This window comes from Daldinia vernicosa, assembly GCF_022497035.1.
Source record: "Daldinia vernicosa strain CBS 139.73 unplaced genomic scaffold F5Y00scaffold_10, whole genome shotgun sequence".
Classification (NCBI taxonomy): Eukaryota; Fungi; Ascomycota; class Sordariomycetes; order Xylariales; family Hypoxylaceae; genus Daldinia; species Daldinia vernicosa.
This window is the reverse complement of record NW_025953926.1, coordinates 396820-417206: the sequence shown is the minus strand read 5'-3', so window position 1 is coordinate 417206 and position 20387 is coordinate 396820. Positions and strand designations below refer to the sequence as shown.

Genomic DNA, 20387 nt, shown 5'->3' with positions numbered 1-20387 from the left:
CCAAGCTGCAAAGCACTGATAAACGATCGAGAATCGTTATGTATAAATAATCACATAATATCCTAACAGCACCCCAAAACGGCGAACGATATTTCAGACTACCTACCTACCTACCTATCCATATATTATCCACCAACCAACTAACCTACCACCAAACACCACCCCCCTTCCCATCTCTTCCATCCCAAAGCCCAACCCCCATCCCCATGCCCTTCTCCTCCCTCTTCTCCTTTCCCTCCCCTCCCCCCTCCTCCAAAACCCTAACAACACCCCCCTTCCTCCTCTCCCCAAGCCACCTATCCACCCACCCCTTCATCCGCCTCCGCCCCGCCTCGCTCCCCACGTTCACAGTCGGCACGACCTTCTCCACCCGCAGCGCCATCAGGAACAGCGCCAGCTCGCGGAAGCTGCTGTGCTCCGAGTACGGCACCCCGAAGCACATGGCCTCGCGCGTGCTCCCGCGCTGCGCCGCGAGATCCCCCAGCCCGAAGCGCGGCCGCCAGGCCGGGCCGTGCAGGAGCGCGGTAGTCGGCACGCTGGCGGGGGAGGTGTTAGCGTTGCTTGTAGCAGTGGTGGTGGTGTTTTTCGCAGCGCCCGCTGCGGGTCGGTAGTTCCAACCGCTAGGCCGGAACCCGACGATGCGCGAGAAGTGCGGCTTGTACCCGTCGAGGTACTCCTGCAGCGTCTCGGCGCCTATCTCCGTCAGCATCTGCATGTGCACCTGGGCTTCGAGCGGGTCGCTCGTCATGAGCGCCGCGAGCTCCGGGTCGCCTAGCTGCGAGCAGATTTTGATCTTGGCTGGCGACGCGAAAATCTTGGTCCCTAGCGTCTGCGCGATGGCCTTGCATATGCGCTCTTTGCCGATGGAGTAGGTGCCGCAGATGACGAGGAGGCGGTTCTTTTGAGGGCTGCTTTCTGCTTTGGTGGCGGACGACGAGCTCTTTTCTTCCTTCTTGAAGAATTTGCTGACTTTGCCTTTTTCTGGCTTTAACGTGTCTAAAATTTCGGCTGCATCGCTGTTCTCACCAGATATCAACTTGCAGAATTCGGCACAGGTTGAAATAACGTCGTCTTGTGGAGGGAAGGAGTAGCGAGGGTTGAGGTACGTCGTATCTAAGTAGCAGACGTCGATCTTCTGCTGTTTGACTTTTCCAGAGACGGTATCGATTATCTCAGGTTTTAGCAGTGAATGGTTGACGTGTGCTGGGCAGGCCCGAAAGTCGCCGCAGTGTAGGATCCGCTGCTTTCTTGGATTAGGCCCCTTCCCGATGGTCTTTTCGAAAAGAAACAACGAACTGCCCGGACAATGGTTGGCTGGTATCATGGTGACTGTTACCCCCTCGGTTCCCGGAACTTCAACGGTCTCGTCAAACTCCAGCTCTACTACCCACTTGGCCGCAGTTCGAAGTTGGTTCTTCACGAGACTCCCCGTGACCTTACTGCAGTATATAGGTCCGTGGGACCAATTAGCCGTCAAGCCAATGTAGTGATCGCTATGAAAGTGACTTAGAAAGTAGGCATTGCAGCCTTTCACAGCACCGTATCGAAAGGCATCAACACAGATAGAGAACCCGGGCATAATCTTGTAGAAGGGACATGTTCGTTTGTACGCAGGTTTGCCGCGGGACGCGTGTTCCGCAGCTGCGGCCGAAGCCCATGCCGCATCCTCGGCGTGTCCCGACATCAGCTTGCTAAAAGCCGAAGTAGGTTTATTTGCCGTGCTTCCGATACTGATCGGGTTGGCTTGACCGGGCCGCGGCACGGCGGCTTTGGCAAACCGCTTGCTGACCTGAGGTGCATCTACCGTTTCTAAAGGCGTCTGAATTTCCGGCTTCGGCTTCGGCTTCGGAAGAGGTATCGGGTTACCATCTAGACAAGCATTTACGTGGACCGTTGCCTGATCCGGAGTAATACCAGCCAGATTCGCATTACACAACGGACAGCATTCTACGATTCCTTCGGTCTCCTGAAATTCGCCCATGACGCCATCGGAAGTATAGTTTCCTGCCTCTTCAGCTTCGAGTCGCGCCTGTTCTTCCATATAACGTCTTTCCCGGAATTCTTCGCCATCGGCATACTCCTCAACGTCGTCAAATAGCCCTTCTACATCCTCAAGGTCTTTAAATTCTTCATATACAGACTCTCCTTTATTAAGGGGTGGAATATCTGGGGTTTCCGGGCAACTCTCGTCCACCGGTAGGTTCGGTACGGGGACTACATCCAATTCTGCGGTTTCATTTTTTATTTCGGGTGAGGCAGCAGTTGTCCCAATATCCGTAGTATCTTTCGATGGCGAGGACTCTATATCATCGTCTTCGCTATCGGAATCGATTAAAAATGGAACCTTCCTTCGAGCTGGCTTTGTAACCGTCCGTTCTAATACCGTTGGCCTCGCTTGATCGGATTCTTCACTCCGCGTGCTCTCCGAGTTTTGTGGTAGAGTTTCGTTTCCATCATGGCTTAGTTTTCTCCGTTTAGGAGATCTCGCCTCCTTTTCAATGTCCTGGGATATGCCTTCATCTCCGAATAGATCCTCGTCGACCTTCGGTGGAGGCGGCGGCGGCGCAACGTTGGGGATAGAAGCGGACGTATTCGTAGGGCCGGCGCAGAAAAGCTGTTCTTCTACTTCAACCTTTTGGAAGAAATTCAATATATTTCCATTTGCTGGTGGTTTTTTCTTCCCAATGGGCGTCTTTCCACCCTTGCCGTTCGCTGCAGAGCCGAAGTTTAGCTTCGACTGCTTTCGAGGGGTCATTGACTTTGTCAAGGCGGACATTGCGAGGAATAATTTGGCGCAGACTTTGCGCAATCGAACATATCACCAATTCGTCTACGGTAACAGCGTCGCAAGTTCGAAATGTGAAAAATTCATGGTAGATTTATTAGGTAAATAGACAAGATTGTAGATTTCTTTGGGGGACAATTGTAGGTATTAAAGGTGCTAAAAGTGCTAAAAGAAATGTTACCCCTCGAGTAATGACACCCACTTTTGACGCGACCGAAGGAACTCATTTACGCGTTGTCACTTGACAATTACACTTACTAATAAGGTACCTACCTATAATTAACCCAGATCTCTTCGGTATACTTTTAAGTGTGTATAAGTGCGAATAATTATAATTTCACAGTATCGAATAACACATTTGATAAAGATAAATATATATATCATGTAATGGGAATAGTTATTAATACTTTCGCCTATAACGCCATGCTATCGATCATTCCACGGTATCGAAAATCATACTTAGTCTCATCCAGCCCTCACTCCGTGAGGATGTCATCACAATCCCACCATTGACCTGAGAAGTGCCCACTCTAACTATATACATAATATTTGCCCGAATTCAAAGCGAAGTGCGTCCATTTAGCTTGACGAAGAATCCTTAGGGCTCTTTTCGTTCAGAGTTTGCTCTTCTATCGTATCGCTGGGCGCGCCGTTCGAATTGGAAGGTAACGACCTGTCTACCCCTTTTTCATGCTTTAGCGAGTTGACACTACTAGGGGCGTGACCCTTGAAGTAGTTGTAGATCTCGTGAGTGTAGTCCTCGTCGTCTTCAAGCGGGGCCGCAGACTCCGAATCGCTACCAGCTCTAGCGGCCTCTCTTTCTTCCCAGTCCGCGCGCATGTCCCTAATCTTGGCCTTCATGTCCAAGTCGGGGTGATAGTTCTTTCCGACACCAGTCCATCTCTCCCAGAGCGAAAGATGTTGAGGGTGAATAGCAATGCCATGATACTCGTTCTCGCGGCCATCGAGGATATATTGCCACCGGCGCTCCTGCTCCTTAAGATCAAGACCGGTCGTATCGGGGAGCCAAAGTAACGTGATGAGCATGCCAGCAAGACCAAACCAGGGAACGACGTAGAACTTGGTTCGGGTATCGATATAGTTATATAGCACGGAAGCCAAGAGAGCACCGGCCTTTCCAATCATGGCCGAAAACCCGTGGGCGCTGGCTCGAATCTGAGTGGGGAAGACCTCTCCGGCGACAAGGAAGGTAACCGAATTGGGCCCGAACTGGTTGAAGAAGGACGACAGGAAGTACATGGCCTGGAAAGCGTGGATCCCGGCCGGACTGCTGTAGTAGTCGTAATGAAACGCCGGAACCACGAACATGACGAAACACATCAGGAAGCCAACCTAGGTAAATGTTAGTGGCACATACGAAGACAGGGAAATAGTGGATAAGACTAACCTGTTGCATAGTTTTCCTGCCATACATTTTGTTGTCGATCAGCATGGACGCAGCGTAGTAGCCAGCAAGCGAAACGACAACGTTGACCAAGTTCCATGTCCACGTGGTCATGATCGATTCTGGGTTATCAGAGATAACTTTGATAAATTGACCTAAAGCCGTGTAAGCTTATGCAGTCGAAGAGTCAGGTTGGCGTGGGGACTTACTTTGGAAGAGCTTGTTGCCATAGAAGAACACGTCGTTACAAAACCACCCACCGGCGGTGGCTAGTAGACGTCCGCCAAAGTTACCGATTGTCAACTTGAGAGATCGAACATCGTATCCCGTCACGTTCGACTTCTTCTTGGCCGCCTCCAACTGTTTGCTGGCAGACTTCATTTTCCAAGTACGATAGTAGGCCAACCACAAAGTGCCGATAGCTGGGAAAGCAAAGGACAAGCGGAAGGCGTACTGAGCAGCAGTTGCGGAGTAGGGAGGGTTACCGGAACCGCGGTTGAAAATCACCAATAGTACGATGAGTACGACTTGGTTGACAAATTGACCCCAGCCTTGCATCAAAAATGCCATCGTGACTTTGCGACCACGGTGGAGACGATCATCTCTGGTTGACAATCTGCCGGCAGTAACAGCATTTTCCATGGACGATGTGGCTGTGATGGGGTATTCACCACCAACTCCGATACCTAGTATCGCACGTGTTAGCCCTCACGATATCTAAAGGGCGCGCAAATTGCAGGTTCGAGCATTCTTACCGTAAACGAATAGGGACCATGCGTACATGATAACCCAACCTTGGAGTGTCGTACCCCAAGATCCGGTCAACATGAGAAGACCGAGTAGCATAACCAAGGCGTCTTGTATCAAACCCCATCTGCGGCCAACCCAATCGCCAATGATCTATAAAAAGAAGCTATTAGTAACATTCCCCTATTTCAGTCCATGAGGATTTGGTGGAAAAGACAGATCTTACCCCGACAAAGACTTGGCCGACCATGATACCAATAATCTCGAGGTAGGTCACGGCGGCCACCCAATTCTTAGTACACTCAGTACCCGCCTTACCCCAGCAGGTTCCCCACACGCTCTCAAAGAGAGGCTCTAGATTTCCGATGGAGAAGAGAACGTAGCCTTCCAAGCCCAGTCCGGCACCGGGTAAAATGGCGTTCCGGAAGTACCAAGAGACCGGGCTGAGAGGATCTTCTTTGACCATGGCCCAGATATTTTTGGCTTCCTCGGCGCTTTCAGCTCGGTCGACCTTGCTAACGAAAGACCAGCGCTTCCAGAAGGGTAAGTCAGCCCAGTAGACGCCATCAGTCGTATACGAGTCGTCAGGGTGCGTTAGATGCGAGAAGATTTGCCTCTCGTAATCGGTAGCGTAGCTAGTAGAAGCCCCTCGAGGGTAGTGCTGGTGCTCGTCACCCGTCTCGGGTCCGTGAGGCACGGGTATTTCTCCTATCGGGGGATCATGTTCGTGATGACGGCGAAGAAATTTCGCCATGGCTTAACGGATAGGAATGCGGAGAAGAAAGGAGTAGAGTAGGACAAGTGAGGTGAGGTATCCCGAAGGTGTTGGGCGCTTAGTAAAGTATATTCTATTAAGCTTTTGTTATAAACTTGGCGTAATGAGGTTGCGTCGTCTTGGCTTTAGGGGAATTAGTGAAAAAAAGTTCTGTAAAAATAGGCACGCGACTAGGTTAGTGAAGTCTGTGTGGCGTTTCCCCAGATGTACGTATCAAGGTACGGGAAAAGCAACTTGAGCACGAATATAGTGCAGTTGCAAAAATGGAAGAAGCAAAATTTATAACTTTTGGGGGAGGAGAAGGGCCAAGCCCACAGTTATATAAAATAGGAACGACGAGTTATTAAGCAAGAAAAATTGCTACGGAGGTACCGTGGCGAGCTTCCTCACGAAGGGTCGTGTTTCAATCGATCAGAGATGTTACGATTCGGTAGAGATTAATAGTATTAGACCAGTGGACTTACATGGTAGAGTTGGATAGACTAGGTAGTGTAGACTGTACGGACTAGGTAGTACTGGGGCACGATGGAGATGCTTGGCTTCTGACTGGCAAGCTGCAATCCCTCGCAATCCCCCACAAAGCTGTAGGTATTCCGTATAGGGGACCGAACTTCTTTATGTACCATGCGGGTCTACCATCCTGTCTAGCATCCTCTTGGCGATGGGGCTGCATCCATCGCCTGCGTCAGCGACTTAACTGTGGGCACGCGAGCGACAAAAACAGGATATAGATGGAGAGAATCCATCATAGTAGGTTCTTTTCTCATACCAAGTTTCAAGAGCAATCCAATGCCGACCCGTAATAGACCACACGTGTGTAATCATAATATAGAAAGTGATTGTTGAGCGTAATCCTAAAGTGACAGCTGAAATAGCGATGGGATTTTCATTCGTTGACGTAAAAAGGGCTAAAAAGAAGCGAGTTACGCCTCGCAAAAGATGCTCAGGCAGTTCAGGAACTATCAAGTTACTATGTAGATGTTAGCTTGAGAAAGATATCTCTGGATCTGGAGGCGACGATAGATGAACCAATCAAAAGCGAGAATTGGACCACGTTTCTTTCCTAAGCCAGATGATTCGGCAGAGGTCCCTGCAAGACGCTAAGGAAGGCGATATCCTCCCGACGGGGACAAGTACCAGCGCTTAGAAAATAGGCCTGTTTGGTACACGAGATATAGCCAGGGGTATAGGCGGGCCGAAGTTTACTCTTGACGTTATGGACAAGGGTAATCCAAGAGGGTGACGGTGACCGAATGCGCTGGACCTGCCGAGGAAAGCACTAAGCCGAGCCCCCTCCGGTTCTAGTAACAAACCTACATAGTAGTACCGAGAGGTGGTTGGTCAAAAATAGTTTTCTCACTCTCAACCTGTCTTGACAAACGTGTGAGTGTACTATGCTAGGTATGTATGTGTTGCTTAAGCTACCTAAGCTTTTCCTCGGCGCTGCACGTAGGCTGCTTGGCTGCAAGAAACATCGCCAAGTTGCTAGGCGAGCAACCATTTTTCTAGGCAATACACCTCAACAGTCTCGACCAGAAGGGACTTTACCCGAATTCGCAAGTGGTCGTGTGATCTCTTGCAATTTCTGTCGCAACCGCAGTTAGCTATATATGCTGTGCGCCGAGATATATTCGTTTATGACAGTTTGGAATATGTCACGGCATGGGAACCAGAACAACATTAGCCCTTACATAGTGGGGTCTCTCTCACTTGGGTGCTACTTCGTATATACTATATACTGTGCAGTAGGCAGCTTATTGATGAATACCTAGGACGAATAGCACAGTACATAAGCAGATAGCCTAATTGAGAAGCTGAAAAAGAGGCGGTTGTTGATACGGATGTCTCCGACGATAAGATAAGTTGAGGCGTGGGTTGCGTGGGTTGCGGGCGTGCTCTCGTTGCTTTTTCTTCATAGTTCCTTTTTTCCTCATACGACATCTCAAAGTTCAATGTGACAACTGACAAGAACTGGTGATATGAGCATTGCTAAGCTTACCTCTTATTAGTTGCAATTGATAATCGGTATTCTCAATCCGTTTACCGGGGATATTGAGGCGTCAGCTTGTGGTTCTAGAATTTGCTTTAGAATTTACTGTTAACTACGGAATACATGCATTATAGTTCTATATGTATTTTGGAGGTGCAACATCGAAGTGGCAGAGTTGGTTGTCTCGCTGTTTGGGTAAAGTGGCTTATCGATAAAGATCAACTAGTTATAGAAAAGAATTCCGAGTTTCTAAGATTGAATTGACAGCACGTGAACACGGGTCACCACATTTCGCGATCAGACGCGCTGTCAGACCCCAAATCTCGGTATGTAATCTCGGTATGTAACAGATTAGATAGCTTATACGGTACACTTCCGCTCATCCCCTATCTGCACGTCGTGATTTTACAAGAACATAAGAGATATTTGCACCTACACATGTCCGCTCACCTTGATTTATACCTGTAAAATCAACAAATTCATATACAACGATGCCTCCTCGCCAGTCATCTCGGCTTAAGAAAGTCATTGCTGATACTACCGCCAATATCAGCGCCCCTGCTAACGGGACATCAAAAGCCAAGGCTATAAAATCCAAAATCGCCGAAGAAGACGATAAGGACGAATCATCTGCTGCTGTCGAGGAACCCAAGTCCTCCAAGAAACGAAAGGCAGATAAGATCGAAGACGAAGAAGAGGACCAGGCCGAGGACGAGCCTGTCGCCGAGAAACCCAAAGACGGGAAGAAGCCCAAGACTGCCGCCAAGGCAAATACTGAAGATCTAATGGCCCTCGCCAAGCGCACCATAATCGACACTCTTAAGAAGTCTATGTACATTGGTGCACACGTCAGTAGCGCGGGAGGTTTGTGACAACTCAAGCTCTTAACTATCATATCTCATTCCAAGCTCACATCTATCCCCCAAAGGTGTGCACAACTCCGTCAACAACGCCGTCCACATCGGCGCCAACGCCTTCGCCCTATTCCTCAAGTCCCAGCGCAAATGGGCCAACCCTCCCATAGCGCCCGAAGCTGTCGACGGGTTCCGATCCCTGTCCAAGCAGCACAAGTTTGAAGTCCACAAGCATTGCCTTCCGCACGGCTCTTATCTCGTGAATCTAGCCCAGGCGGAGAAGGAGAAGGCCGATCAAGCGTATAGCTCGTTTCTAGACGACCTGCAACGCTGCGAGTCGCTTGGCATCAAGCTGTATAACTTCCACCCGGGAAATACCAATGGCGATTCTAGATCTGCGGCTATCGGCAGGATAGCGACGCAGCTGAACAAGGCACACAAGGCGACGAGCACCGTTATAACCGTGTTGGAGAATATGGCTGGACAGGGCAACGTCATTGGTTCCAAGTTCGAAGACCTGCGAGATATTATCGAACTCGTAGAGGATAAGAGTCGTGTTGGAGTTTGTATAGATACGGTAGGAATCTTCCCATATCACCCCTATTAAACAGGTATTCGCCCGAATTCAGGCACAGGGCTAACGTCAGACACCGCAGTGCCACGCCTTCGCCGCAGGTTACGACCTCCGCGCCCCAGAAGCCTTCGAAGACACCATGTCCAAATTCAACAGCATCGTCGGCGCCGAGTACCTCAAGGCCTTCCACATCAACGACTCCAAAGCGCCCTTCGCCTCCCACCGCGACGTACACGCCAACATCGGCACCGGCTTCCTCGGCCTGCGCGCCTTCCACAACGTCATGAACCACGCCGCCTTCCAAGGCATGCCCATGGTCCTCGAGACCCCTATCGACCGCAAGGGCCCCGACGGCAAGTCCGTCGAGGACAAGCAGGTCTGGGCCGACGAGATCAAGCTGCTCGAAAGCCTCATCGGCATGGACCCCGAGAGCGACGAGTTCAAGGCTCTCGACAACCGGCTCCAAGCCGAGGGCGCCAGCGAGCGTAGCAAGATCCAAGATCAGGTCGATCGCAAGAGCGCCAAGGATGCGAAAAAGGCAGCCCCCAAAAAGGCCGCCCCCAAGAAGCGAGGCAAGAAAAAAGCCGCGGCTTCGGACGAAGAGTCCGAATGAATGAAGCGTCAAGATGTTTGTCTCGGTTATACTAGGCTAGGTAGGGTCTGGACACTCTTTGTAAGGAACATTATTGTATTGATCTAGAAAATTGCAAGGCGTATTGGGGGGGTATGGTATGTAAGCATGTAAAACAAGTACCTAATTCTACGCGCAACGCAACGCGGTGGTATGAGAAGTAGGATAGGTAGGCAGTTAGTTCAATAAGAACCGAACCGATTCTATCCGCTACCATTTCATACCATTCCGTATCGTATAAAGTGCCATGCGCTCCGATCCCAACCAAATATCATAAAAGTGGGAATATAACCGCTGCCGCCGCCCTTCCATCCGCGCTCCGGAAACGGAAATGGAAATGGAATCCAGTAACGCCTAGTGATGATGATGCAAAGTCGTCGTGCAAGCGTTAACAATACTCATCGTCGCTCCTCCGTCCTCCATTCTCCATTCTCCATCCTTCATCCCTTCTAATACGTATAAAATAAAAATAAAAAGGGAGAAAAAAACCAACCACCAACTCAAACAGTCAAGTGAGTCAGTCAATCAATGCCGCCGACTCCTCGCCATAGCCTCCACCCTAGCCATCAACCCCCTCAACCCGACGCCCTTCTCGCAGTTCCCTTCCAACCACTTCTCCATGCGCTCCCTGACCCTCCTCATTCCCCTCGCGACCGGCATCCGCCGCGCCTCCTCCGCCTCGACGTGCGCCCCCGGGTTGAGCAGCAGGTCGAAGCACTCGGCCCAGATGTCCGTCTGCCAGTACCTCTTGAGCGGCTCGCGCACCTTGTACCTGCGCGCCGCGGACAGTCCGCGCTCGCCCGAGTCCGCGCGCACCGTCTCGATGTACTTGCCGAAGAGCAGCGTGTGGATCGTCCCCGCTAGGCCGTGGTAGTCGAGCTGCCAGGTCCACGGGCGGCCCTCGCGCACCTCGGCGCAGTCGTGCTGGTCCGCGCGCCAGTCCGCCACGAACTGCACGTCCGGCTCGAACGCGCGCATGTCGATGCCGCGCCCGAAATCGATCAGCACCACGCCGCGCGCGGCCCAGCCCGCCGACCCGTCTGCTCGCCAGGGGCCCGAGGGCGGGGCGGTGTCGTCGAGGCGGAGCAGGCAGTTGTCGGGCTTGAGGTCGCCGTGCATGATTTGCTTCGAGTGCAGGGCTTCGACGGTGCGCAGGAGCTCGATGCTGAAGAACATGGCGAGGGGCTCGTCCATGGGGCCTTTGGACGCCTCGCAGAAGAAGTTGACTACGTCGAGGAGGGTGCCGTGTTGGTGGAACGGTAAGAATAGGAATCCCTCGTCTTGATATAGGTGTAGCTCGTGCGCGGCCGAGATGGACGCTGTAGCGCGGTGGTGCGGGCCTAAGCGTGCAGCTGAGAGCCGCATCATGTGGAATTCCCAAGCCGTAGGCGGGTGCTCCATCTTCAGAGCCTCGAGGGTAGCGCGGCGGGATGTGGCGAAAACGCCTTTACCCATGGCGACGGGGGCGTTTTCGTCGTTTTCGTCATCTTCCGGCGACGAGTTCTCGACGAGATAGACAGGTGCGAATGCGCCAGCGCCCAACTCCCGCTTCACGGTATACTCGCCCATGATTTCGGGAAACTCGAGGACGACCGGAGTGTGAATAGTGCCGGTCTTTTCGCTATCTCTCTTGCCTCCCGACTTTGCTACGGCTTTGACGAACTTGCGGATTTCGGCACCCTTATCGCATCGCTCGGTCCGATGATCATAGAATCCAGAATACGAGCTCAGCGATGGGCGCATATGCGTAAGGATTTCCTCTCGAATAGCCGTATCAACAGGGTTGCACATGGGTTCCTTAATAATTGGTCCCTTCTGCACCTCCTTTGCCTTCCCTTGGTTAAGAGGGGTTGCAGTTGTCGTTGTCTTGAGCTTTTTAAGAAGAGGTTGAGCGACCTTGGGGGGAGATCGACGCTCACTAAGAACTTCCCGCAGAGGACTACTCAACGGCTCGAAGTCTTCGTCGTCTTCCCCATCCTCATCTTCATCCTCCTCCGGTAAGTCGATATCGCCGCTGGGAGTCTTCGTACCGTCATAACGCGGTTTTGCTCCCGTAACTAGGCCAAGAGAAGATTCTGTGCGTTCCGTGATAGGTGTCATGAACGGGAGGCGGTTGTTAGCCACCTCGGCCGGGTCCCTATACGGCCGTGTAGGTGCCTCGTAATCTTCAGGTGGTATAGGAATGAATCTTGTCCTTGGAGGAGAGTCCTCTGGTGTGCCAGCATCGTCCTCTCGAGGATCCTTGGTGTCAATAAGGTCCGACATCTCTGAGTCGCTTTGCTCTCCTTCGTCCTCCTCCTCATTATCGCTCCTGCCGTCTAATTTCGGGACGTGCTTCTGCACCGTAAACTCAGACCATTCGCTCACGCTCTTGTCATCAGGTATCTCATCGTCATCACCAGCCTCACTGGTCGAAATCCGTCTAGTAGTATTGACGCTCTCTCCACCACTAGTATAATCGTCGTCTGTCGTGTATTCTTCCTCTTCGCTCTCCTCGGCTTCCTCCTCTTGAGCAGGCTTGAGAGGAGCGTTGAAGATATCATAAATATCATCAGTTGCCGCCCTAGTGTGCATCGTCATAGTAGGCTCGGAATTTGCACCGTTGTTTTTCTTCTTCTTTATTTTTGGTCCTGAAGGTGAGTCCAGCTTTGCTTTGACTGCGAAGGAATTAGCGATTTTGTTATTTGATTGATAGAGTAGAGAGAGATTCTTGGGTAGGTGCGGGATGAACTGACTGATTTGGGTCTCGTTATACTCCATCACTTTCTTCTTTTTGCTTTTTGCAGGCCGTGAGCTTTCCTTGATTGCCCCGTTCTCGTCCAGCTCTACTACATCTTGGTGAACTACTAATTTCTCTGCGACCTGGTTACTGAGCATATCTACTTCCGAGCCTTGCCCAATAATCGGTTCTTGTAGTTCGTCTGCAAAGCTGTCGTCCTCCCAGGACACATCGAGCCAACCCTGATTCGCGGCCCAAAGTTCTTCGAAAGAAAGTTCGGTTCCGGGTTCCTCCGGAGTTGGATAAACAGCATCTAGGTTAACAAAGACACGCTCTCTTTTCCCGCTTTGAGGGTTCACGATTACTTGATGCTTAGACGGGGCAATGACAATATGAGAGTCTGCTATTCTAGACAAAGACTAAATATACACAATCGCACAATCGCCACAAATTAGTCCTGTTTCCATCAACAAATAGGCATTGCCGCATAGGGATGGAAGTTTTAACTTACAGGATCCCGAAATATAGCCATCTTCGGACCATTGCTCTTCTTCACCTGCGTCGTCAACGTTTCTCCCGCCCAAGGCTTAGCCTCCACCATATTTTCCTTCTTACGGTCCCCCAATGATCCTATCGTATCCCACCCCTTGGAGCCCTCTCCCATCTTTGACATTGCGCTAGGCTCAGCATCAGCATCTAAGAATATTGTGAGCTTAGTCTTTGCAGGCTTTGAAGATTGACCGCCGACACCCATGTTTGGTCTCGGGGCTTGAGGGTCGGCTGGCCGTGCCGGAGCAGCGAAGGGGTCAATCTTGGCTACTAGTGCAGGTCGGACTGTAGGTATTGCTGGCGACGACGGGGCATTTCCCGCGTCGGGTTGTGCTGCTCGTCTCTGCTCAAATTCGCCAAATTTGCGAACTAATCTCTGTACTGGTCTCGCATCTCGCTCGATACCCAGCTTATATACTTCCTCAGCTTGCGCCCAGCGCCCTGCGCTCTCCAGCCAGGCAGCGTATTCCTCGTAGAACAGGGCTAGTCCTTCGCCAATGCTATGGCGTGATAGGAAGACATAAGTTTCCCTGGGAGAGTCGGAGAAGAATCTAATATATTGAAGCCAGAGCTTTAGATACCTCGGATCATTCTTGTACTGGGCTGATCCAATGAAAGTTTTGGTAGCGCGTTCCAATAGAGTGTGTAGTTGTGATTGGGGCGTGGCTTGTGCTGATGGATATGCGTCAAAAGTCCAGCGAACATATCGGTCGAAGACGTCGAGAGGGTCGTCTGACTCGGAAATGTTTGCGATCTCAGCCTCGTACTCGGCCCTGATGCAATCGTTGATGTTCTTGGTATCCGACGGTGTGGGTGTCGAAAGTTTGTGTAAAGGCTGTAAAGGGGAAGGCGAAAAGGCTTCAACAAGCTTCCTTGCCGACCGTCCCCCGGGCAAGGATTGAATATTTTCCTTCTGCCCCTCGATTATATCAAAGTCGATGAGATCGCCGGCGGCCATTTTGGTACTGAGATTAGAAAATGGCGATAATGGCGAGCCTCAGTTGTAAGAACCTGTGTCGTTAGTATTATTCGATGTTGTACAAATTTGAGAAGATCAACCCGCGAAGACGATGGCGTGGAGTAATCAATCTAATAAATAGATCAATTAGAGTTATTCCTTATCGCTTGTTGACTGTTTTGATTGCAAGGTTAAATGCCATCGTTGCTCTGACAACGATAAAATATGGGGTTTATCCCGGTAATTAAATTAAGCGAACGGTGGAATTCGCTAGGTACCTAGGTACGAAGGTTGGGGCCAAAAGTCTTGCACATGTCCAAATCTTGGCATCGATTTTCGTACGTCTTTTAACTTATTAATACTATATCAGCCACACGCTAAGCTGAAGGTCGGATAGTGGCCTGTCCACTGAATTCAGGTGGCTTACCACTATATTTATAGCGACTGCAGCCACTATTACTTAAATAAGGCCGTGCAGTCTCTTTCTGCTCGCACGTCGCTTTGCCAAGCTTAAATGTGCAAGACTTTCGGCCCCAACCTTCCAACTACACCAACCACACATCAATATACAAGTTTTGGTAACAGTTTCTCTCTAGATAACTTCATCTCTCCAACTCAAACCACTCCCCTCAGCAGTATAGTCTTCAAGCCACCATCGGCCAGAACGACTCTTCCAGCACCAAGACTTTCTTGAAGATTGCCATGGAGCCTGCGGCGATGACTTCTTCCGGATCCTCATCCTGACTAGCTGCATAAGCATCCAGGCACTCCTGACACTCCTTCACAAAAGCTTGGAACTCCTCGGAGGTCCAGTTAGGGATGAACTCCTTTCTTAAAGCCCCGCCGTCGAGATCCTCCTTCGTGTCTGCATTCGCCGAAGCCTGTTGCTTTGCGTATGTCCAAGAGTCAAGGTAAGCCTTCTCCGTAGTCCAAAGTACCACCAGCCCATCCAAGAGAGTCTTGGATAAATCTGCGTTAGGTCTCGCAGAGAAGGAGTCGAACAGGTTGATGTAGTCCTTGGTCACCTTATTAGGTCCGAATGCAGCCGACTTATGTGATAGATTATCTCCTTCCGCCACAGGTCCGAGAGCTTCGAGGTCCAACCCATATTTCTTGGCAGTCTCTTCGAAAAAATTTAGTTCCCTCGTGACTCCTAACATAGCAGTCTGCAATAACGACAATATTCGCCATTGTAGCGTCTTCGAGGTTTCCTGTCCGTCGATCTTGGTTGGTAGCTCAACGCGGGATATCAGTCCTCCCGCAAAGCGGATATAAGCCTGAGCATAGAGCCGATCTTGAGATAGCCACTGACAGAGCACGTCTGGGGGAAGCTGGCCCTCACCAGCAAGGCTGAGAAACTGGGATTGCGTAGCTCGTTCATAAAGATCGCCTACCTCAGGGCTCGAAAGCAGATATTCTGATATAGGTAGTTTAGCCATGATGATTTAGCGTGGCTTTAATACGTTTACTTCGCTAAATATTTAAAACCTAAAAGGTAAAAGACTTGAGTAAAATAATTTTAAGCAATAACTAGATTAGGGATAGACGCTTTTATATAGCACTCTGCGTGCAACTGTTCAGAAGCCTACCTACCTACAATACATTGGTTCAAACAGTAAAGGTTACGTAAAAGTGCAATCATTCTACGCTAACGTTCCATTGAAGAAACCGTTGATATTCGGCAGAATCATGGTTTACAGGTTTATTGGCTTATATTATATAGATGAGAGCCTCTATTCAGATCTCTAGGCCACTTTGAAGGCATTCGTCGAACCCAGTAGAGGTGTATAGAATATAACAACCTTATCAATCATATACTCCAGGAGAATGACTCGTTCAAAATACAAAAACAAGTTAGCACGAATTTATGACATTGCCGAGCATAATCTATAAGTAAATCATTGCCATAATTAGGATGGCGGGATTTAAAATAGCTAGCAAATCATCCGTTCTAAGCACATCTACCCACATCTAGGTATAGTAGCTACTCTATAACTTCACATTTCAGCCCATGACTCGTAACGATTATTATTGTTATCGTTCTAATGAATGATTAACACGTGTATCAGCCTTAAGGCCGATAGTGCTTGTAAATTCACCTGATTAGTGCACTACTCCCTTCGCGCACGTCTGTTGTTGTACAGTTCGCAACCTATGGATTTCTGCGATACCTCAAATCTGACCTACCCATGGGTTGTATTCTCGATATATCAAGTCACTACACCCAAGGGTAAAAGGGCAGCACAAGCCCCTTTTCCGCCATTACCATGCTCCTACTTCAAAATTCTCCTATATATCATAAGTTAGAGCTGACTAATTGTCTTAGAGAAAAGGGGGCGATTACCTCTGGGAAATACGTCGTTACGACTGTACGGTCAGCAAATTTTCGGCCTGCGAGGGCTCGCAGAGCATTCTTCGCCGACTCAGTCGTATCATATTTGACGTAAATCTTCCCAACTCCCGCGGATTGTCGACTACCACCAGTAGGTCGCGGTACTTTAATATCCAGCACACGGCCAAATTTGGAACATTCCTCTTGGACATCCTCGCATATTTCTGTTTAAAATTAGCACGCTCAGATATACAAAATGGAGCGAGGCATTTACCTTGATAATCGTCGTTGTCCATTAATTCCTCTGGGGTCACCATGTTGAGTAACTGCAGCACCCGAGTCTCCTCTGAGTCGTTGGCAGTGGTGCCTGCGAGCATAGACATGGCGTTGACACCCATCTCAACACCAGCTACTTGGGTGATCCCTATGCTAGCTTTTCGCACTTTGAGATTCTTGTCGCCGATAAGCATATTATTTAGACCCTGAATCGCGATGTCCGTCGCGGCAGGATCCACAAATTCGCAGAATGCGATGCCCTACTGAATGTCAGTCTTCAAAAGCCCAAGTAATTTTGCACATCGTGCATGACTTACGCGAGATTCTTCCGTTCCCGTATCCTTGACCAAGGCCAACGCTTTAAGCTCGCCAAATGAGGTCAGAAGCTCCATAACTTGCTCTTCGTTGAGATAAGGGGGCAAGTTTGTGATGCTAATCTTATTGGGGGTATCAACGACGACGTTAGAAACGACACCAGGTTTATACGGGGTCTCTTCAACAACGGCAGGCACAATGTAGTCCTTCGGTCGTTGTATTTTTAAGCCATGCCCGCTCCCATTAACCGAACCATTCGTAGCATCCTCTGGCTCCATCGAGATACCATCGAGAGCAAGAGCAACAGTAGCTTCAGAAGCGTGTCTAAATTCAAGAAGGGCGAATGACTGATCCTTGGATATTTGGCATAGAACACAGGGATCGGTGCTCTCGACAACATTGAGGCCGTTTAACTGAAGGTTGAAGAAGCCCATGATACTCTCCTCGGTCGAACCCGGAGGAATATTGTAGGCGATAAGTCTCTTGCTCTGTCGGGAATTGCCTGGTTTCAATGCCGCGCTGTTCACCGTTCCACCTGGTTGATTCATAAAAGCCTGTAGCTTCGTAGGATCCATGGGTTGTTGTCTAGGCGCTCCGGGGAGAGGGAACATTCCGGATAGCTTAGCTTGTTCAGCAGTGACATTCTCGTAGCCGGGGGGTTTGATATCCCACTGTGTCATACGTCGCTTGCGCTCTAGAACAGGAACAATATCGGTCAGATCTGGCGTCGGCTCCCGCTTCTTAGGTGGCGGTGTCGGACTACGCCCTCGTCGATTCTGGGCGAAGAGGTCTTCATCTCGCATCCGATCAATCCTTTCGCGATCCCGTCTATCACCACCAGCGCCGCCGCCGCCGCCACGCCTCTCTTCGAACAAATCGCGGTCGCGTCGAGGAGGTCGAGCAGCTTCCTCGCGACGACTGTCTCTCCTCGAGCCCCGGTCGCGATCCCATTCTCGGTCTCTACGATCTCGGCCACCTCCGTATCGATCTTCGCGCTCGCGGTCTCGATGGCTTCGACTAGAAGCATACGCATCCTCATCCCTAGCATCACGATGCGACCGACGGGGCGATCTACTTCGTCTTCGGTCTCGTCGATCACCTCGGTCTCGGCGGTCATCGCGAGGATAATCCCGAGACGAGCCGTGACGGGCGTCTAAATTTAATGATTCTATCAGCTTCCCTTCAATTGTAACAGTAGAAAATCGAGATAGTCACTCCTTACCTCGAGAAGAATAGCTGTCGCCGTTCATAGTATCGACTTAGTCTCCTATGTGTGTATGCAGTTCGAGATAAATAGGAGATGAATAATTCTTAATCGGGAATGAAAAGGGCGACAAAACAAGGCAGGGGAATTGAAAGAAATGTCGAGCTGTAATTGCATGGCGGTAGGATGAAGCTGTTGACAGTGGAGCTGCAGCGCGGCTGGAAAATAGAAATTTTGGCTGGCCCAGAGTGGAGCGCAGTATGTGTGACTAATCCGTATTAGGCTTAGTGGTCATAGATTTAGCAGATAATAGGCCCCGCTTTCCCTTTTAGGGATCTTTCTGTAAAAATAATGGGCAATCAGGAGGCGAAACGCTAAAGTCCCTATAACAACTTGCATTAGACAACTTTTAACGTTAGTTTTAGTGAACATTTGTAACTCATATAATATCGTCCATTTCCCTAATAGATGGCTCCTATACGCGTATCAGAGTGGCGGAAACTCCCCCTTAACTTAACTGACCTCTGCATCGAAACAACTCTTCGTTGTGGGCAATCTTTTCGATGGCGCAAAATAGATGATGAATGGTATGTTGCCTCATGATCGAGTACCCCAATTAGTATTAATGTATCATCAGGAATTGTGTCCTTTATGGACGACTGCTCTCATTAAAGCAGGATAAGCATTATCTTCACTACAAAGTAGTTTCATCAACTGCTATTCCATCAGCGTTGACACCCCCATTATCCACCAAAGATGAACACGATACCATCAATTATGATGATACTGAAGCTCTTCTTAGACACTATTTCAGTTTAAAGCATGACTGTAGGTACATCTCAAATTCAAGGATAATTGGTATTTTGTTACCACCAAGAGCATATAAATGTCTCCTATTTCCAATAATACGGTAAAGGAACTAGCCGTTGGGTAAAACTTAATATTAACAACTCTCAATTGCTCATATACTAATTCGAAACGCTACAGCAACGGCTCTATACGATCAGTGGTCAAAGTCCGATCCTAACTTCCGGAAGAAAGCGTCAAAGTTCATGGGGATTAGAATTTTAAGCCAAGATCCATGGGAAGCGCTGATCGCGTTCATCTGCAGTAGCAACAATAATATTTCACGTATTTCTCAGATGGTATATTATTACAGTCTTCGTCTTTCATGGTAGGATATCAACCATACTAATGCCGTACAGGTTCATAAACTTTGTATACACTACGGCCCGCTAGTTGGGCACATCGGAGATGAGGCCTTTCACGATTTTCCAACACCCCAGGCACTTAGCGGAAAGAAAGTAGATGCTCATCTCAGGGAACTAGGGTTTGGCTACAGGGCCAAGTTCATTGCCGAAACAGCCCGTTTAATCTGTGAAGAGAAACCAGAGGGTTGGCTTGAAAGCCTCATAAACCCCGAAAACCCTGGCTGGTCTAAATTGAGTACACCTAAAACCGCAGAAACGTCCACATACAGACATGCCCATGAGCAGCTTCTCCTTCTTCCAGGGGTTGGCCCAAAAGTCTCAGACTGCGTCTGCCTAATGGGCTTGGGTTGGGGAGAAGCAGTTCCCGTGGATACACATGTATGGCAAATTGCACAGAGAGATTACAAATTCGGCAAGGCCAAAACGAAGACCTTCTCCAAGGCAATGTATGACTCCGTTGGGGATCATTTTCGAAAGATATGGGGTCCACAAGCGGGATGGGCCCAGTCGGTGCTTTTCACCGCGAACCTAAAGTCATTCTCAGAGCAGGCAACCGGCAAGGTCGAAGTTGTTGATGTCAAAGTGAAGGTTGAGGAAGTTGGAGACACTAGAACCGACGAACCCCCAGCCCGTACCCGGAAAAGACGCCAGGTAATAACCGAAGCAGTGAAGATTGAAAGCAATACTTCCACAGAATCAGTACGAACTAGCAAGAGGGTGAGGAGAACTAGAGGCTGATTCCGAGCAACCACGTTCGGAATATTTTACCGTCCTCGCCAAATTCCTCTCACGTCAAGGAAATGAAAGCTCTACAGCAGCTTTTTTTTTCCCCGTTATTATACTTAGCTCCGTAGATATCCCCGTTTCTCTTGTCGATAATCAGATCGGAAACTAGATCTAGAAGCATAGACATCTCCCAGTATTAAAATCGCGGCGTCTAGAGCATCGTTAACATCAATCATCGGCAGTATTGATATTATGCATTATGTAGGTAGTAATATAAGTAGCCCAGGTCAATGCCATAAAGCTTTCTCACCATATATTTGGAGACCCGCCATTATT

At 49.5% G+C, this 20387-nt stretch overlaps 7 protein-coding genes across 7 annotated transcripts; 2 read left to right on the top strand and 5 right to left on the bottom strand.

Annotated features, from left to right (window-relative positions):
* Window positions 1–145: 145 nt before the first annotated feature.
* On the bottom strand, window positions 146–2939 carry F5Y00DRAFT_267705 (DRMBL-domain-containing protein; the record flags this gene model as incomplete). Its single annotated transcript, XM_048012112.1, has 1 exon — window positions 146–2939. The coding sequence occupies exon 1, from the start codon at window positions 2774–2776 to the stop codon at window positions 146–148; it is 2631 nt and encodes an 876-aa protein (XP_047867434.1). The 5' UTR covers window positions 2777–2939.
* A 425-nt stretch (window positions 2940–3364) lies between these two features.
* F5Y00DRAFT_259507 (MFS general substrate transporter) lies at window positions 3365–5691 on the bottom strand (the record flags this gene model as incomplete). The annotated part of the gene is made up of 5 exons (XM_048010889.1): window positions 3365–4138; window positions 4194–4345; window positions 4400–4876; window positions 4946–5090; window positions 5164–5691. 5 exons carry the CDS (start codon window positions 5689–5691, stop codon window positions 3365–3367), a joined length of 2076 nt encoding a protein of 691 aa, XP_047867433.1.
* Window positions 5692–7755: 2064 nt separating this feature from the next.
* Window positions 7756–10015, top strand: F5Y00DRAFT_10917 (AP endonuclease). The gene is made up of 3 exons (XM_048003894.1): window positions 7756–8566; window positions 8631–9133; window positions 9213–10015. Exons 1-3 carry the CDS (start codon window positions 8194–8196, stop codon window positions 9741–9743), a joined length of 1407 nt encoding a protein of 468 aa, XP_047867432.1. The 5' UTR covers window positions 7756–8193; the 3' UTR covers window positions 9744–10015.
* F5Y00DRAFT_267703 (Mad3/BUB1 homology region 1-domain-containing protein) lies at window positions 9779–14283 on the bottom strand. The gene is made up of 3 exons (XM_048012111.1): window positions 12992–14283; window positions 12497–12899; window positions 9779–12418 (listed from the first exon to the last, which is right to left on the bottom strand). Exons 1-3 carry the CDS (start codon window positions 13985–13987, stop codon window positions 10287–10289), a joined length of 3531 nt encoding a protein of 1176 aa, XP_047867431.1. The 5' UTR covers window positions 13988–14283; the 3' UTR covers window positions 9779–10286.
* A 215-nt stretch (window positions 14284–14498) lies between these two features.
* F5Y00DRAFT_229878 (heme oxygenase-like protein) lies at window positions 14499–15534 on the bottom strand. Its single transcript, XM_048006835.1, has one exon. The coding sequence runs from the start codon at window positions 15424–15426 to the stop codon at window positions 14632–14634; it is 795 nt and encodes a 264-aa protein (XP_047867430.1). The 5' UTR covers window positions 15427–15534; the 3' UTR covers window positions 14499–14631.
* Window positions 15535–15904: 370 nt separating this feature from the next.
* On the bottom strand, window positions 15905–18308 carry F5Y00DRAFT_229875 (uncharacterized protein). The gene is made up of 5 exons (XM_048006834.1): window positions 18133–18308; window positions 16913–18063; window positions 16594–16855; window positions 16332–16543; window positions 15905–16276 (listed from the first exon to the last, which is right to left on the bottom strand). Exons 1-5 carry the CDS (start codon window positions 18158–18160, stop codon window positions 16250–16252), a joined length of 1680 nt encoding a protein of 559 aa, XP_047867429.1. The 5' UTR covers window positions 18161–18308; the 3' UTR covers window positions 15905–16249.
* Window positions 18309–18456: 148 nt separating this feature from the next.
* On the top strand, window positions 18457–20362 carry F5Y00DRAFT_229873 (DNA glycosylase). Its single transcript, XM_048006833.1, has 4 exons — window positions 18457–18701; window positions 18752–18942; window positions 19102–19259; window positions 19320–20362. Exons 1-4 carry the CDS (start codon window positions 18583–18585, stop codon window positions 20061–20063), a joined length of 1212 nt encoding a protein of 403 aa, XP_047867428.1. The 5' UTR covers window positions 18457–18582; the 3' UTR covers window positions 20064–20362.
* Window positions 20363–20387: the final 25 nt, after the last annotated feature.

Bases quoted from the DNA above. Each gene is read 5' to 3' on its own strand.
- F5Y00DRAFT_229875 (XM_048006834.1), bottom strand. From the start codon at position 18,160: ATGAACGGCGACAGCTATTCTTCTCGAG. The intron at 18,064-18,132 runs GTAAGGAGTGAC...CATTAAATTTAG, and splicing joins CGACAGCTATTCTTCTCGAG to ACGCCCGTCACGGCTCGTCT. The intron at 16,277-16,331 runs GTAATCGCCCCC...TATGATATATAG, and splicing joins TAACGACGTATTTCCCAGAG to GAGAATTTTGAAGTAGGAGC.
- F5Y00DRAFT_267703 (XM_048012111.1), bottom strand. From the start codon at position 13,987: ATGGCCGCCGGCGATCTCATCGACTTTGATATAATCGAGGGGCAGAAG. The intron at 12,900-12,991 runs GTAAGTTAAAAC...GTGTATATTTAG, and splicing joins TGGCTATATTTCGGGATCCT to TCTTTGTCTAGAATAGCAGA. The intron at 12,419-12,496 runs GTCAGTTCATCC...ATTCCTTCGCAG, and splicing joins GTATAACGAGACCCAAATCA to TCAAAGCAAAGCTGGACTCA.
- F5Y00DRAFT_229878 (XM_048006835.1), bottom strand. From the start codon at position 15,426: ATGGCTAAACTACCTATATCAGAATATCTGCTTTCGAGCCCTGAGGTA.
- F5Y00DRAFT_10917 (XM_048003894.1), top strand. From the start codon at position 8,194: ATGCCTCCTCGCCAGTCATCTCGGCTTAAGAAAGTCATTGCTGATACT. The intron at 8,567-8,630 runs GTTTGTGACAAC...TATCCCCCAAAG, and splicing joins ACACGTCAGTAGCGCGGGAG to GTGTGCACAACTCCGTCAAC. The intron at 9,134-9,212 runs GTAGGAATCTTC...CAGACACCGCAG, and splicing joins TTGGAGTTTGTATAGATACG to TGCCACGCCTTCGCCGCAGG.
- F5Y00DRAFT_229873 (XM_048006833.1), top strand. From the start codon at position 18,583: ATGGCTCCTATACGCGTATCAGAGTGGCGGAAACTCCCCCTTAACTTA. The intron at 18,702-18,751 runs GTATGTTGCCTC...ATGTATCATCAG, and splicing joins CGCAAAATAGATGATGAATG to GAATTGTGTCCTTTATGGAC. The intron at 19,260-19,319 runs GTATATTATTAC...AATGCCGTACAG, and splicing joins TTTCACGTATTTCTCAGATG to GTTCATAAACTTTGTATACA.